This window comes from Monodon monoceros, unplaced genomic scaffold, assembly GCF_005190385.1.
Source record: "Monodon monoceros isolate NGI ecotype Baffin Bay Population unplaced genomic scaffold, NGI_Narwhal_1 Super_Scaffold_1, whole genome shotgun sequence".
In the NCBI taxonomy this organism is placed as follows: domain Eukaryota; kingdom Metazoa; phylum Chordata; class Mammalia; order Artiodactyla; family Monodontidae; genus Monodon; species Monodon monoceros.
The window spans coordinates 70,532,076-70,548,467 of NW_021703765.1; the positions used below are offsets into that span (position 1 = coordinate 70,532,076).

The following is a 16,392-nucleotide window of genomic DNA, read 5'->3' on the forward strand; positions in this document are numbered from 1 at the left end:
GCTTTTCTCTAATACTTGTAGCTGGTTCCTGCCTCCAAACCTTTGCAGCCACCGTTCCCTCAGCTGGAACTCTCCTTCCCTTCATCACTCGCTGAGGCCTGCCCTGACCGCAGGAGGCCAGTGTTTCCCCACACACACTCTCCATCCCGTTGTTTTATTTATTCCTGGCACGTAGCATCTGAAATCTTATCAAGCCCCCTGTAAGTCTGAGCGCCAAGAGGGACAAGGGTCTTGTCTTTGCGCTGGTGCTCACTATGTAGACATGGGGAGTTGGGTTGCTGGGAGGCTGTGCAGGTGGGGTGGCACTGCTGCTTCCCTGTTCCATTGTGGTCCCACCGTCTCACTCCCAACTGGGGGGCAGAGCCCCCCACCCCACCCCTCCACCGGGAGCAGGGGGCACTGGTCCTTAGCGTCCGTCAGGACGCCTTCACCCTGCCCAAAAATCTACGGCGATTTCACTTGCCTGCCAAGGGTCTTGCATGGGCACAGGTGTGAGTCAGACTTCCACAGGCTCCAGACACCTCCCACACGCCCCCAGGAACCCAGTCTCTCCAGCTGCCTTTCTTCCCCCATAACTCAGCCAGGCGTCTGTCCCCAGCACTGACCCACACGCCAAAAGTTCTGTCTTCCTTCAAGACCTTGCTCTGCTTCCTGCAGATCTATTAAAAGATGCAGCAAAGTCTTTCAAATGTTACCTTGCACTTAAAAGAAATGCATTCAGGGGCTTCCCTGGTGGCGCAGTGGTTGAGAGTCCGCCTGCCGATACAGGGGACAGGGGTTTGTGCCCCGGTCCGGGAGGATCCCACATGCCGTGGAGTGGCTGGGCCCGTGAGCCATGGCCGCTGAGCCTGCACGTCCGGAGCCTGTGCTCCGCAATGGGAGAGCCCAAAACAGTGAGAGGCCCGCATACCGCAAATAATAATAATAATAATAAATTAATTAAAATATAAGTAAATTAATGGAGCCAAGATCTCAGCTTCATTAATAAATCTAAAAAAAAAAAAAAAAGAAATGCATTCAAAAGAAATCCTCTAAATCCACAGTACTTTTACTGTCGTTGGCAAATGCTCCGAAGCTTCCTCACCTTTCATAACTCTACCTGGGCACCAGGAAGAAAAGAGCAAGAAGCAGGAGAAAGGGGGAAATGAGTGATGTTTGTGGGCAGAGGCCAATAGGCCTTCAGGTGCCACAGACCATCTAAACCAGACTTATTTTTAACCTGTATTGTTTGTGAGCTTAAACATGGATGTAAATTTTATATGAAAAGTATACAAGTTTTCCAAAAGAGACACAAATCAGAAGATGGTTGCAAGGGGTTGGATAGAGGGAGGGAACGGGCTGCAAACACCAGGCACTTGAGGGAACTTTCTGAGGTGATGGAAATGCCCTGTATCATGATTGTGATCATGTATCCATTTGTCAAAACTCATCAAACTGTACTCTTTTTTTCTGGTGTTTTTGTTTTTTGGTTTGTTTTTTTTTTGCAGTACACGGGCCTCTCACTGTTGTGGCCTCTCCCATTGCGGAGCACAGGCTCCGGATGCGCAGGCTCAGCGGCCATGGCTCACGGGCCCAGCCGCTCCGCAGCATGTGGGACCTTCCCGGACCGGGGCGTGAACCCGTGTCCCCTGCATCAGCAGGCGGACTCAACCACTGCGCCACCAGGGAAGCCCCAAACTGTACTCTTAAATGAGGTGAATTTACTCTTAAATGAGGTATAGTTAAAACACACCTTAATGAACATGTTTTAAAAACATGTATATACATTTTTAATTCTCAAAGCACTCCATCAAAATGTAAAGCAAAAAATACTAAGCCTAAAGCTCAATACTGTGCCCTAATCACCCTAGAAACCAGCTCTACTCATTAAACCAATATTTACAGAAAAGCCACGTAAAGAAACTCAGAGCCCACCGCTACTCCATACCTGCCCGCCCCGTGACTCAAGGGGCCCAGTCAGGAGACCAGAGAGGGTACGCGCATACTGTGAAAATCTTTCTTTTATTACTGTCTCTTGTGGCAAAATAACATTTTATACAAATAAGTCACCTAGTTTACTTTGAACACAAAGACAATACAAACTGGAATAAGGACCTCAGATGAAGGGGAAAGGGGAAGAAGGACAGACCAGGCCATTAACGCTTCTTACATTCTGTGAAAAATAGATATACAGGGAAAAAAATAGACTTTCACAAGTTCAGTGACTTTACATGATCGTTTGTGCAACAAGGGGTAAATCCACCTCCACCAGACCCTTCTTGTACCTAAGATGTCCTGTGACACGGAATGTGAGAAGCATGGTGATCTGACAATTGGGTCCCTAGGCCAGGCACGGCAGCACCCTCTGCATCAGGGGTCCACACACACAGACGAGTCTGTGCTATGATTCTGAGAACTGTCCCCATTCCCCAACCTCACTGACGTCAGAGTGACAACGGCCACCAGAAGGAAGGGACGTTACAGAAAAAAAAAGAGAGTACCCTGGGAGCCTATCGAGGGTGGCAAGACACACTAAAGCAAGACTCACCCAATCTGTACATTAGACACAGCCTATTAAGTCCATTCCGGAAATGAGTCCCACTTCAACTGAAGAAACAAGCTGAAGATTCCCCCAGCTACTGCCACGTCAAGAATCTCCAGTCTCTGCATAGCCCCAACGCCCCCAAATCACCGCCCCTATTTGAGAACTGGATGGCCCAAAGACTGTGAGGTCTTCAGGAAGGCCGACATGGCCCTGAAAAGTACTTTCCTTGCAAGACAGCTCTGAGCTAACACACGAGGAGAGGATGACCTACTTTATCCCAGGACTACTTTTACTTATTTCCTCTCTTTACTCTTTAAAACATAGAATAAAATAAGCCAGGATCTTCTTTGCAGCAGCTGAAAGGGCATCTTAGCCCAAAAGCTCCACAGGAAAAGAGAGTCGCTCTCCCAGGAGACTCCAGGCCAGAGGGACAGGAAGGAGCAAGACACAAGAGGGAGGGGTGCAGGCAGCAGGCCCCCCGGCGCCAGCTGGGCCTGTCAGTCTGCTGGAATGTGTTCCCTTTAGGTGCTTCCTCTCAGGTACCAGCTCTGAACAGAGGGCACGGTCTCCCCAGGCAAGTAGGTTTTCTCCTCCCATCTTATTGCCCACAGGTAACTGCTATCAATAGCCCAGACTCCTTAACATGGCCTCCTGATTCAGCTTCTGATGAGTTCAGCTACTTTCAGAGAAGGTATGACTTCCAATTCTCTCCCCAGTTCGGGTACAAAAGCTTGAATTTCAGACTTACCCTAGCTAACACCCCAGAGAGGTAATGCTTCTCAAGGTTTCCTGAGTAGCTAGCCACAAGAATCCAGAGTCCCAGGTACAGAACACCAGACCTTCAGGAGCAGAAGACAGCAAATCCCTGTGCTGTTGGGCACAGACCGAGCACTTGGCCTCAAAACGGTCTCCAGTGAGACTAAAGCAAGCTCTTGGGAAGAGGATACAGCACTATTCAAGCCAGAATGCCTGCCTCCTCAGCCCTCTTCCCAGCAAAAGCTAACACTGCAGGTAAGAGACAGCCCACTAGCCTACAAGACGTGGTCTGCCTGGGACACATTTCCAAGACACACTCTACTGAGCAGAGTTCTGGGCAGCTCCAGAAACCACAACCTAGATAATAATTAAACATCAAATAGTAGAAAAACTCTCCTGACTGGGTTCTGTCACAGAGAGAAGGGGTTATTCTGAAGCTCAATGAACACAAATCTGTTGAGGGAGCCCCAGTGAGAAACAGAAGGTGAAGAGGCAGTGCTGATGTCTGTCCGGCAGTGTATGGGATGGAGCCACACATAAGGCACCTGGATTTGCAGCCGACTCCAGTTCTGGGATTCACCGGTCTGGGGATGAGTAGCCCACCCTGCAGGGAACCCGGTCTCTTCCTCCCTCGGGGGTTGGGTGCAGTGCCAGCACACAGGGCTAACCAGGGTTTTCTCAGTGAGGAAGTTGCCAGCATCTGGCACAGTCCAGACTCTGGCCTGGCACAAAGCACTGGACCACGGTTCAAGGCCACTCACGCTCTAGAATGCAAACAGGGAGCAACACCGGTCAGTGAAAGCACAGGAGCATCTGTGGCAAAGCGCTGGCCCTTCTCTCCCTGGCTCCACCTGGCCTTTCTCCCAAGCACCTAGGGAGACAGCTCTCTGGTCACAGATACCACGTACCTGGGCCCTTCCTACTGTGACCTTTCTAGCAATGCTAAACACTGGCCGCAGCAACAGTCTTATCAGAGGGTCAGGAGTTGGGCCTGAGCACTTAAATCGCCCGCACAGTCAGACAACAGTAGGGAGCTGAAGCGCGGACAGCCCATCCAGTGAGGCCTGAGGGATGTGTGAGGAAGATTTTTGAGAACACGTCTCTCTGATAGACCACCTCAGCTGATTTCCCCCTTTCCCAACGCCCAAAGCCATTCCAAGTGGCAGATATTCCAAAACCATTCCAAAGGACCAGAAACCACATTACTTAGGTCTGACCAGCCAGGATGATTCCAGGAACTACTTCAGTACAAAAGCAGGTACGACATGACCCAGATTAGCCCTGGGAGCCTGACTGATACTATCAGAAGTCTGGCCACACATCCTATATGCTGGGAATGCCACTGACATTTTATAAAGCCTCCCCACAAGAAGCTTAGAAATAAAAAAACAAAATACAATAAGGCCTGCTCTGGCCTCCAGAGATACTACAGTTCCAAGAGCAAAACTGACACATTGTATTTCAGGAGAAACTCAAAAGTTAGGAGCCAGGAGAAGCAGAGCAAGCTCATCTTTCCTCTGGAAGGAGAACAGGAAGGCACTGCCAGGTTGAAACCTCAGTGGAGCCCCAGGAGGACCGGCTGAGGATCCGGAAGTCAGGCAGATAAACGGCCCCTACGTAAGACAGATCCTTCAGTTTGGCAGCCTTGCCCACCCCAGTGCCTCAACTCCTGGCACCACTCCTTCCCTCTGCCCCCCAAGTTGGTTTAGGACGATGCACAGGCTGAGGTCAGAGTGTGCTGATGGCGACCCCGCAGGCGAGAGGAGTCTCAGCTTCCCACAGCGCCGCTGAACCTACAGAAAAGCCTTCTCTCCCCGGCACAGCTCTGCCTGGAGAGACCCAGGCTCAACAGGACAACCCAGAGGAGCCATGACTACATGAAAATAAACTTTCTATTTTTATCTGGATTCCAGGAGCCTTATGCTAAGTTTTACTATAGTACCTCCGTGACCTAAGGGGCAGGGAAAAAAGCAAGAAAAAATACTGGGGAAGGAAACACAGCACTGCTTGGCACCTCTCTTGGAGCACAGGAAACTGCCACCCCAGCCTCGGCTTCCTGGGGCCAGGTTCTAGATGTGTGTTGACAGACCGCAGCTTCAGCCACCTCCGTGCACCAGGACCTTGGGCCACAGCAAAGCACCTCCCCGTCCGCTCCTGCCACAGCTACTGGCCCCCGTTATAGGCATAGTCAGCCTTGTTGTGCATTATCAGCTTGTTGTCGACAAAGTAGAAGCTGTCAGAACGGGTCTCATAGGGATTTTCAATCATCAGACGAACTGCAAGTCAGGGAAAGGAAAAAAGCAAAGACTTATGTGTGAGTCTGCCCCATGGGCCAGGTGGGATAAAACTTAGCATTCCCTCTAAAATTCGTAAACCAGCCCTTCCTGAAAATGTGAGCACACGCTGTCAGAATAATGAGGTCAGAACAGAAGGAGCCAGGCCTTGAGAGCTGGGGAGACCTGGGGACCACAGAGGCCCCCAAACTGAGCATGCTGTCCACTTCAACAGAAGGATGCAACCAGCTCTGGACCTGGCCCTCCGAGGCCATCGCCAGCCTGGTGCTCTGTCAGAACCCCAGGGAGAGGTGCCCACCCGTTTGCCAACAGGCACCACAGCAGCCTGTTGACTTGGTGCTTCTGGTCCCCACCTCTAGACACTCTGGTCCAAATTCAGAAAGCTGGGCCTCACTGTGCTCACGTCCCGCAGGCAACCCTGACAACAAAGGAATCCCAGGTGCGCATGGATGTAGGGGCACAAAGGGCAAGGAGCCTTCTCCAGAGGTGGCTCGGGGTATTAACTTGCCAACAATCCAGCAAAGGGTGAGCTTGTCTTGGGATCCAGATTTAAATCTTCTGTTTGTTCTGGCAGTTGCCCCAACCTCTTTAACCGTAACTGGAGGGTCAAGAGAACTGCGAGTCGCTACCTCTGGTTGGTTCTGCGTCAATGGTCACATGCTATTCTGAATCCTCTGGAGGAAATGCTGTTGCTGACCACAGTTCTCAAAAGGAGAGCTGACTGTTTCAAGTTCTTTGAACTCAGCCAGGCCAGAGTTATTTAGTTCATATCTAGAATATTGACCCCCACGCTCTTTTAGCTTACTTGGCTTCAAGAAGAAAAAGTTACATGGCCTTAGATAAAAACTTGAAATACTGTACGTAATCTTTTCTCGCAAGCATCTACACATCCCAGCCCAGCCTGGGGAGCGGGCTTCAAACGAGGATCCTAACAGTTGATGCGGTCATCAACGCCCTGCCCACTCCTCAGCAATCCTCACTTTACCTGGGGACAGTACTGCTGCACCAGTCAAGAATACCTGTCAGAAAATGACAATTTTAAGGACCTGGGATTCTGAGAAAATTGGTCGGTGTACGTAGACCTTCGCCAACAATCCAACTAAACTCCACCACTACTCACAGGATCCCACTCACATCCTGAATGCTCTAGAACAACCTTCCCTAATTCCTCACAGGGGATGCTAATGTGAGAGGGCCAGACTGAAGCCATGGGAATACACAGCCTGTTCTTCCTCTGTCATTCAGTCCATCTCCTCCCCGGGCCAGCCTTCTCCCTCCGGCGCCTTCCCCAGTTCTTCCTCCCCAGAACTACAGGGTGACTCTTCCTCAGACACGGCTTCCCTCACATTACTCCTTCTGCTCCAAACCTCTAACAGCTTCCTAGCGCCTGCTGGATCTATTCTAACAGTTTCATCTAATTAACCTCCTACCTGCAGAGAATGAGAAAGAGGTAGTCCTCAGGACTAGAATTCTACTTAGCCCACAGTTTCCCATGTAGTTCTGATTAGGGAAAAAGCAAAGGGCTAAAGGAGTGCCGAGCAGGAGCCGGTGACTAGAACACAGTGAAACCATGACTGGCCGTGTATCGAACTGGACTCCCAGGGATTGTCAGGGGCCTCCTCTTATCTCCCTCAGCCACTCTCTTCCCCGCAGCAGGCATCTAAAAGGGATGGCCTGTATTAAAACCTTCAATGCTCCCATGCAGGCAGAGTCAGAGTTTGAAACATGAGACAGGAGCAATAGGAAACGAGAAGCCTGAGGTCGAAAGACTAGAGACGCATCATGTCCCTATTTCTCTGCAAATGAGGTCGTTGGACTAGATGGATTTCATTTCAAGGTCTGTTCCTCTAGCCTGAAGAATCCAGGATGTTCTGAAAGTCAGGGGATACGTACTGACATCCTCAGAAAGCTGGGGAAACTCATAGATATGTTCACAAGTGTTCCTGCTGCTGGGGATGCAGAAGCCGAAATCAAAGTCAAAGTTTTTCAGCAGGCGTTCCCGGAAATAGTGCCGTTCGATCATCCGAAAGTTTGACACAGGTTTGTCTCCCACCGTGAACTCCACCCTGCAGAATAAATCTCTGTGAGCCTGACTTTGCCTCCTCCCTCCTCTAAAGCCAACCCCAAACCTAACAGAGAACATTCTTCTCTGAACCAGAAGAACGTCCCCCCTTCAGGAAATGCTGGTACTCACGTGGCGCCCACGGTGCGGAGGCGGAGAAATGCTGGCGTGAACTGATAGCGGACGAAGCGGCCAGCACTGACATCCACATCTCCGCCTGCCGCCGCCACCACCTCCTCCTCCTCCTCCTCCTGGTCTGCAAGAGCACACGGAAGCTGAATCACCATCTCGGCAAAGAGCACGACCGATCAGCAGTACCGACACCGACACCGATATGGCAGGGCAGCCAGTACTCACTGAGCACATGCTGTAATTCCAGGCCCCGTGCTGCACGCCTCACAGGATCCTGTGATCCTGTAGATTTTGTCTTCATTTTATCTCCACTTTAAAGACCAGGAAGCTCAGACTCAGAGAGATTAGCTAACGTGTCCAAAGTCGCCCAGATATAGGCAGACCTCAGAGAGATTGCAGGTTCAGTTCCAGACCACCATGATAAAGAGAGTCACACGAAATTTTTGGTTTCCCAGTGTATACAAAAGTTATGTTTACACTTTACTATAATCCATTAAGTATGCAATAGCATTATGTCCAAAAATAACAATGCACACGGCTTAATTTAAAAATAATGCTGCTGGGGCTTCCGTGGTGGTGCACTGGTTGAGAGTCCGCCTGCAGAGGCAGGGGACGCAGGTTTGTGCCCCGGTCTGGGAGGATCCCACATGCCATGGAGCGGCTGGGCCCGTGAGCCATGCCCGCTGAGCCTGCACATCCAGAGCCTGTGCTCCACAACGGGAGAGGCCACAACAGTGAGAGGCCTGCGTAGCGCAAAAAAAAAAAAAAAAAAAAAAAAGTGCTGCTATATTCAATATCCTATAATAAACCATAATGGAAAAGAATATGAAAAAATATACATATGTATAACTGAATCACTTGGCTGTACACCAGAAAATAACACAACACTGTAAAAAAAAAACAACAACAACACTGTAAATCAACTATACTTCAATAAAAAAAATTTTTTTTAAATGCTGTTGAAAAAAATGGAGTCAATAGACTTATTCAATGAAAGGTTGCCACGAACCCTCAGTTTGTAAAGAACACAATATCTGTGAAGCACAATAAAATGAGGTACGCCTGTAGTAAATGGAGGGAGCAGGGATGTGAATCCGGGTCCATCAGACTCAAGGGCTGTTCTTAAACACTAAGCTGTTTGCCTTTTATATAATCTGGGGCCTTGGGCCATATCCTAACGGTGAAGCCTGAAACACCAGCTGGGTGGCTGTGACATGGTCTCTGCTATACAGACTAGGTCTGCTGTTGACGCAGTTAAAGTGCTTGCTGCTACCAAAAGAATGAGGCTATAAAAGTTGAAACTATTCAAAAGGCACCTTCAAAGAATGCAAAAATTTCTGACATAGCAAAGACAAATCCCTAGAAATAATTGTGCTATTTAAATGGAAGACACTGACCTATAGCCTTGGGGTACTGCACTTCCTTGGACTAATGCCTATTCCAGGCCATACCAGGCCCAACACTCCGAGCACCTGGGAAAAGGTGAAGCAGATGTGCCATGAACCAACATGTGAGACCTAAGAGAGGGTCCACAAGAGTAACAACGGGCTCTGGTCTAGTCCACTCCTGAACCCAGGAATGAAAGATTTGTAAAATGAATCAGAGAACATTCTAATGTAAACAAGGAGTTAGTTCCCTTTCTAGTAGCTACAGCCACCCAGTATCCAGCAAGGGTATTTTTTCCAGTTCCAGGCTGAACATAGGTGCAGTAAAAGAGGAGTCTTTTTCAGCATCAAACATCTCTGCCTGTGACAAGCCCAAGAGGAGCTGGGCAACCAGACTGAGTAGGGGTTCAAAGTCAGAGACTCCACAGCCCTGGCTCCAACAATGGGATTCAAAAAGGATCACACCAAACCTTCTCAGGGATTCGAACTCATCCGAACAAGTGCTGTAGGAGGGCACTGAATCAGTGTGTGCGTATTCTTAGTGAATCAAGATCCTTAAAGGTAAAGACTGGATGGGTCGTAAATCAAGGTATTTTTACAAAATCTGCAGCTGACCTTCTTCTTGAGATTTAGTTTTATACTGAAATGACTATTCTGAGCCCAGTCTCATGCAAATCCATACACCTGAAGTAGCCCCGGGGTCCTGGGAACATCTTAAGTACTAGGACCTGTGGCTTAGAGATACGAACAGCACAGACCCAGGAAGCTGGCTGGCCCTGACCCTCCCAATACAAGATTTAAGTACCCACAAGCTTGAGCCTTTAGATGCCCTGGTCAGTACTAGATTATGACAGCATAAAGAATACTGGGTGGTGAGACTTCCCTGCTGGTGCAGTGGTTAAGAACCTGCCTGCCAATGCAGGGGACACGGGTTCCATCTCTGGTCCGGGAAGATCTCACATGCCGCAGAGCAGCTAAGCCCGTGCGCCACAACTACCGAGCCTGCGCTCTAGAGCCCGCGAGCCACATCTACTGAGCCCATGTGCCACAACTACTGAAGCCCGCACGCCTAGAGCCCATGCTCCACAACAAGAGAAGCCACCACAATGAGAAGCCCGCACAACGCAACGAAGAGTAGCCCCTGCTCGCCACAACTAAAAGCCCACGTGCAGCAACAAAGACCCAAAGCAGCCCAAAAATTGATTAATTGATTTCAAAAAAAGAATACTGGATGGGGTGAGGAGACCAGTGCTCTAGCCTTGGCTGTATAATTAATCTGAGCTGAGACTTTTTCATGAAAGCCTTTTGACTTATCTGGGTTACCAACAGCTGTCTTACCAAATTTACAGGCTCTTTCTGAATAGCAAATCAGATGAGAAAAGCTTGGCAAAAAGAGTCATCAACACAGACCATGACTGATACTCTGAAGGACTATCTAGGGTGGTGTTCTAGTAACTAACTCCAGGGGGTGCTCCATTTCCAGTGATGTGCTCCAAAGACCTACGTGTGGTCCCCTGGTCAGAAATGAATCACCTGGAACTGCAACACAAGCACAGGAAGTGTCCATTCAAAGCTACCTTAAGGGGTCCCAAGTAGATGAGTTCACAGGTCTGGGCCTTCTGTTCATCCAGAAAATGGCAGATATTAAAGTCCAAACTAGGACTTACTGGGAAATCTGAGACACTATTTAAAGGAAAGGGCGTGAGAAGACACTGCCTCATGATCTGGACTGGAATCCTCCGTATCACCCTTCCAGAGTGTCCCCAGGACTCAAGGTTCAGGTAGGCTTCCTCATTGGAGTTTAATTTCAAGGATTCCTTTCCTAAGTGGAGGAAACATGGTAAGACCAAAGGGCAGAGGACCTTAGGAAAGTCACCTGGAAATTCTGGGCCTCAGTTCCCTTATCTGTAAAATAAGGATAATAACCCCCCACGGAGGTGTGAGGATTACATGAACTGATGTAAACAGAAAGATGTGGAACACAGTGACCAGCGCAGAGTAGATACTCAACAAACATCAGCCTCTCAGCACAGCTTCAAGCCAACAGGCCCACAGGCAGGCTTCAGGAGGCGGCTGGAAGCAGGCCGCTGGAGTCTGTGACACAGGATGCAATGGCACACAAAAACTCAAGCATGAAAGACCTTTTGCTCCAACTGTCAAGTGACTACTGCAATACTAAGGCCTACCTGACACACAAGGTTTGGCAATCTCAAAAAGCACTGTCCCGGTCTCCAAATCTCGAATTTTGAAGCGTGTGAAATCAATACTGTAGACATTGTCTTCGGGTTTACATAAATAATCTGAAAATGAGAGAGAGAGACCAATGCCGTTAAATAATCCTCCAAATCCACCATTTCTTTCTCAAGTTTTGAAGCAAACTCAGGTTTTTGTCTTACACAATTCACTTAAAATACACCCCAAAACTTCCTTTTATGTTATAAGCAAAAGTTGTGTGGAGAGAATTAGGGGATCCAGGAAAGAAAAAAAGTGCATGGGCTTGTGTGGATGAAAGATTACTGTAACACTTTAGAAATAGGGATGGTAAAAGGGGATTTCTTTGGAAACACTTCAAAAATGGCCTATAAAGCTTTCATTGGATATCACAACAGGATAGAATTTTTTTTAGAAATCCATTTTAAAACATTTATGCTGATCTAATGGCTAATATGGTGACCGTATCACAAAGCACAGATCAGCAAACTTTTTCTGTAAAGGGTCAGATCATGAATAATTTGGGCTTTTGGCCACACAGTCACTATCACAACTACTCAGCTGTGTCGCTGTAGCACAAAGGCAGCCACAAACATGGAAATGAATGGTGTGGCTGTATTCTAATAAAACTATTTATAGACACGAAATACAAATTTTATATAACCATGTGTCCCAAGATTTTTTTTTTTTCCAACCATTTGAAAAGGTTAAAACCACTCTTAGCTTGTGGGCTGCACAAAACCAGGTGGTGGGCCATACCTACCCAGGCAGCAGGACGGATCTGCTGTGGAGGGCGTGAGGCCAAAGTGAAGTAGAGCCCCCAGAAACCTGATCAACTAATCAAAACAGTGCTGATCAAAGACAATTTCATTGATTTCTTTCTCTCATGACTCCTGAGAGCATCTTCTCCACAACTCACTTTGACACTTTATCTTATACTGCCTGTTTGTGTTAGCTGTTTCATGTTTTACAAGCTGACTCTCCAATAAGATGGCAAACTTGAGAGCTACTGATTATTCTGTAACTCCCAAAAGTGCTGAGATTGGTTCTGCACCTTTAGAGGGGACTCAATAAATAACCTGCTGAACGGAACAGACTTTAAGAAGAGTAAAGAATCCAGAGGTCACCAAGCTGACTTGTGACTTTCTCCAATAAGCTGCTGAGGTGTGTGTGAGCAATGGCACCATGCTCAAGCTCCTACACAGGACCTGAGTGCTCTCCTAGAATGCCGCTTAGGGCCAGGCATTAGAGTGGCCTAATTCACCTTTGGTATCAGGAGAAAGCATGGGGTGAGAAAGGTGAGGTGGTGAGCATTTCTGTACCTTCAGAGCCCCAAATGAAATCTGGGTCAGAACAGAAGCAGCTTTTTCACAATGTTTCTATGAAACAGAATAGCAAGACCTTCTAAAGATATACTCAGGCATGCAAAGGACAGTCCCAACCCAAACAGTGATGGAAAATGGGGATATGAAAATGCCCAGACTCAAATTAAAGCTATTTTAGGAGATGAGAATTCCCTTTCATACAGGCTGGACCAAGGCCTATCCCCCCAAACTGTCATCCTCAAATCACTGGGGGCGGCCTCCATCTCCCTGAGGGACACCTGAGCACCCCTGGGCTGCCGACTAAAGCAATTCAGCAGATAATAGGACGGCAGCCTTTAATCCATCAAGGGAGTGCTGGTGCTTCAACGTTAGAAGTCTGGAGGACAGGGCCGGCTGGGCAAGCAGGGTCTAACCAACTGACTGCAAACTCTTAGCGGGGAACAGCAGCAAGAAAAAAGGCATCAAGTCAGGGGTTGGCCTGGAAGAGAACAGAAAAGAGGAAAACCAGGACAGGGGGTGAGCTATATATTTCTCCCCACCCCTCGTACTATCAATGAAAAGGTGTAGGACGGTTGCATTTTATGCAAGAAATGCATCTCTAACACCCTGACATATTCTTAATTCACTGGAACAAGTGTCAAAAGCAGGATTCACATTTTGGTTTTGTACGTGAACTGAAACTTTATTAATATTTTTTTAATGCGGCACGAAATGCCACGGCAATGTATTTGAGGAAGGAGGAGCCCACCTGCACACAAAGGGGCAACGCTAGGGACCCAAAGAGGTAGGGGGCCAAGGCAGGCTGGAAAGGGGGCGGGGCTGTCAGGGGCCGGAGGGGAGGGAAAGGCAGAGAAAGCAGCTAGGGTAGGGGTCTGGGCTGGCAGAGGGCGGCAGAAGCTGGCTGTAGACAGGTTGAGGGGGCCTAGCTGGTCAGGAACTTCACTGATGGCTGGGGGGCAGCGGCCCACTTCCCAGGGTCAGGAGGATCCGGTTAAGCCAAGGCGGGCCCCCACCCAAACAGATCCAGCTGAGGAGGAGAACGGCCGGGCCTGAGGGCCCAGCGGGGACGGGCCACAGGGAAGCCTAGCGTGGCCGGACTCAGAGGAGAGCAGTCAAGCCCAGGAGAACCCCTCCCGACCAGGTCTAGGTGAGGGTGGGCAGCGCGGCCCGGCCGGCCGGGGGCGCCTGGGTGGACACCCTCGGCCGGCCGAGCGGCAAGCGGCCAGCTCCACTTAGTCTACAAGGGGCGCAGGGACCGGCGCGAGGGGAGGGCGCGGCCGGCCCCGCACTTACTCTCTGTGACCCGGCTGAGGCGCAGGACGTGCTCGGGCCGGATGGTGTCCAGAGCCAGCAGCTCCTGCTCCGTAACCGCTGCCCCGATGCCGTCGTCGGCCGCGTGGTGGGGCGCCTGCCGCCGCGCCTTAAGCCTGTTCAGGACGCCGCCGCCAGCCTTCTTCTTCTCCTCCTTGCCAGTCACCAGCCCCCCGGGCCCAGCCGCCGACCCCACGGCCGCAGCCTTAGAATTCGACCCGCTCATCGCTCCGCCGCCAAGATGGCCGCCGCCTCCGCAGCCGTAACTATGGAGAGCGGGGGCGGGGCGGGGGCCTGTGGGGGCGGGGCCTGTGGGGGCGGGACGTGGGGGCGGGACCTGCGGGCCGCGTCGCTAGAGCCCTCCCGCTAGCGTTGGTCCAGCCAGGTGGCTGGCACCTTAGCACTCCAGATTCTCCATCAGGCCCCCGAGGTCACCCCAAATGTCTAAAAAAATATCCCGTACAGTCAAATGACTTTCCATCACATAAAATGTAGACGAGGCATCTTGAGAAAATGTTTTTTCATCTGTAGTCTAGGAGGTAAGACAGTTCTTGCTATGCAAAGGCAGCTTTCCAATTAGATTGCCATTTCTAAACCGTACTGTGTCAGGCTTTGGGCTAGACATTGGGCTGGGCTACAGGGAATATAAGAATACGAAAGAGGGAGGGATTGAGTCTGCTGTATTCACCACTGTATTCAGGCAGTCTAGCTAATGCCTGACACATGGTAGGTGCTCAATGATGATCGAATGAATGAATGAGTGAAGGAAAGCCTGAACAGCACCGGGCTACGGAGGAGCTCCCACTTTGTTGGGGAAGACTGTGAGGTACATAATTCATCATGTGGCCCTTCCTCTAGATCAGCCCAATAAGTATGAATGAACCAGAAGACAAAACAGACTGCTAATTGCTGAAGCAGAGGTGCTACCAGAGCACACAGGAGGGGTCTAGGGGCTAGGGGAGAGGCTTCAGGGGTGACATCTGCACTGAGCCATGGAAATTAACCATGATTTCAAGGACTGGAGGAGGTGAGTGGGAGGGGGGAGGACACTGCCCTCTTATACCCCAAGTGGCTCCTTCTCTAGAGATTCTGGATCCACACCCTTCTCTGTTGGAGGCTTGGGCCTGACTGATGCAGTGTGTGTGCTAAGTTGATGTCACCTCTTAGATAGAAACTCTACCCCTCTCCCTACCGGTCAGCCTCAAAGCCTTGATTTATGCAGGACTTGCTGGATCCCTCTCATCCGAGGGGTTTGGGAGTGGCTGACAGGCCTCGCCTGGTTCCTGGACCAAATCCAAACCTGACTCCACCTCAGCTGCCCAGCCTGGTGGAACAGTATGTGGCCAGTTCCTATCTAAATGCTGTCCTGTCTTTGAGAGATTACCACCCGGGGGGAGACTTCCCAAACTGTTCAGGGAAATTTTAAGATGTGTACAAGAATTACACATTTGCACATTGCAATTTCCCTTTGCAAACAATTCTTTTTAAACTACTCAGCAGTAAGTGGCTACTGAAGAATTTCCAGAACTCTTAATATGCTACTTGATTGTGAATCACGAAGAAAGGAGTTTAGCATGGAGCCATTTCACACAATCACTTGCTGACTAAACATCTGTCCTCAGCACCAGGACTAGAGTTACCTGGATCCCAGCTTTTCTCTTTTTAGGGATGATAACAAACGTATTGACGCGTTTACCTGCAATTCCACATCCGGGAATTTAGCCTACATGTATGCACGAAGATGTTTACTGCAGGACCATTTGTAAAACTGAAAAATTACAAGTTATAGTTGCACCCATTCATGTTATGCAGCTGTTAAAAAGAATGAGGTCCATCTCTACTTACTAGTATGGAGAGATCTCAGATAGTTTGAGGGGGGGGAGCAAGGCACATAATCCCATTTGTTTAAAATTTGAAAGTAGGGCTTCCCTGGTGGCGCAGTGGTTGAGAGTCCACCTGCCAATGCAGGGGACACGGGTTCGTGCCCCGGTCCAGGAAGATCCCACATGCCGCGGAGCGGCTAGGCCCGTGAGCCATGGCCGCTGAGCCTGCGCATCTGGAGCCCGTGCTCCGCAATGGGAGAGACCACAACAGTGAGAGGCCCGTGTACTGGAAAAAAAAAAAAAAATTGAAAGTATATGAATATTTCTATCTGTAACCACACAGGAAGGGGTTTGAATATACACTAGAGTTAAGTGAGGTTCCCTTGGGGGAGGAGAGAATTGGAAGGGATTAAAGGGGGATATATTCACTTTTGACACTCTTTAGAGCTACTTCTATACTATTTTATCACAACAAGCATATGATCATGGGCTGCTTGTATACCTTTAAATAAATAAATAAATAAAAATAACTAACTTAGGATCTGCATCTGGAAGGCAGACTGTTAAGT

General features: G+C 49.4%; 1 protein-coding gene across 1 annotated transcript; it reads right to left on the reverse strand.

The window, feature by feature from the left end:
* Positions 1-1,852: 1,852 nt before the first annotated feature.
* Positions 1,853-14,226, reverse strand: UNC119B (unc-119 lipid binding chaperone B). Its single transcript, XM_029232572.1, has 5 exons — positions 13,983-14,226; positions 11,340-11,453; positions 7,769-7,892; positions 7,468-7,640; positions 1,853-5,556 (listed from the first exon to the last, which is right to left on the reverse strand). Exons 1-5 carry the CDS (start codon positions 14,224-14,226, stop codon positions 5,444-5,446), a joined length of 768 nt encoding a protein of 255 aa, XP_029088405.1. The 3' UTR covers positions 1,853-5,443.
* Positions 14,227-16,392: the final 2,166 nt, after the last annotated feature.

Excerpts from the sequence above, each read along its gene's own strand:
- UNC119B (XM_029232572.1), bottom strand. The coding sequence starts at position 14,226 with ATGAGCGGGTCGAATTCTAAGGCTGCGGCCGTGGGGTCGGCGGCTGGG. Across the intron at positions 11,454-13,982 it reads CCTCAGCCGGGTCACAGAGA|ATTATTTATGTAAACCCGAA; the intron begins GTAAGTGCGGGG and ends TCTCATTTTCAG. Across the intron at positions 5,557-7,467 it reads CCAGCTTTCTGAGGATGTCA|TTCGTCTGATGATTGAAAAT; the intron begins GTACGTATCCCC and ends CCTGACTTGCAG.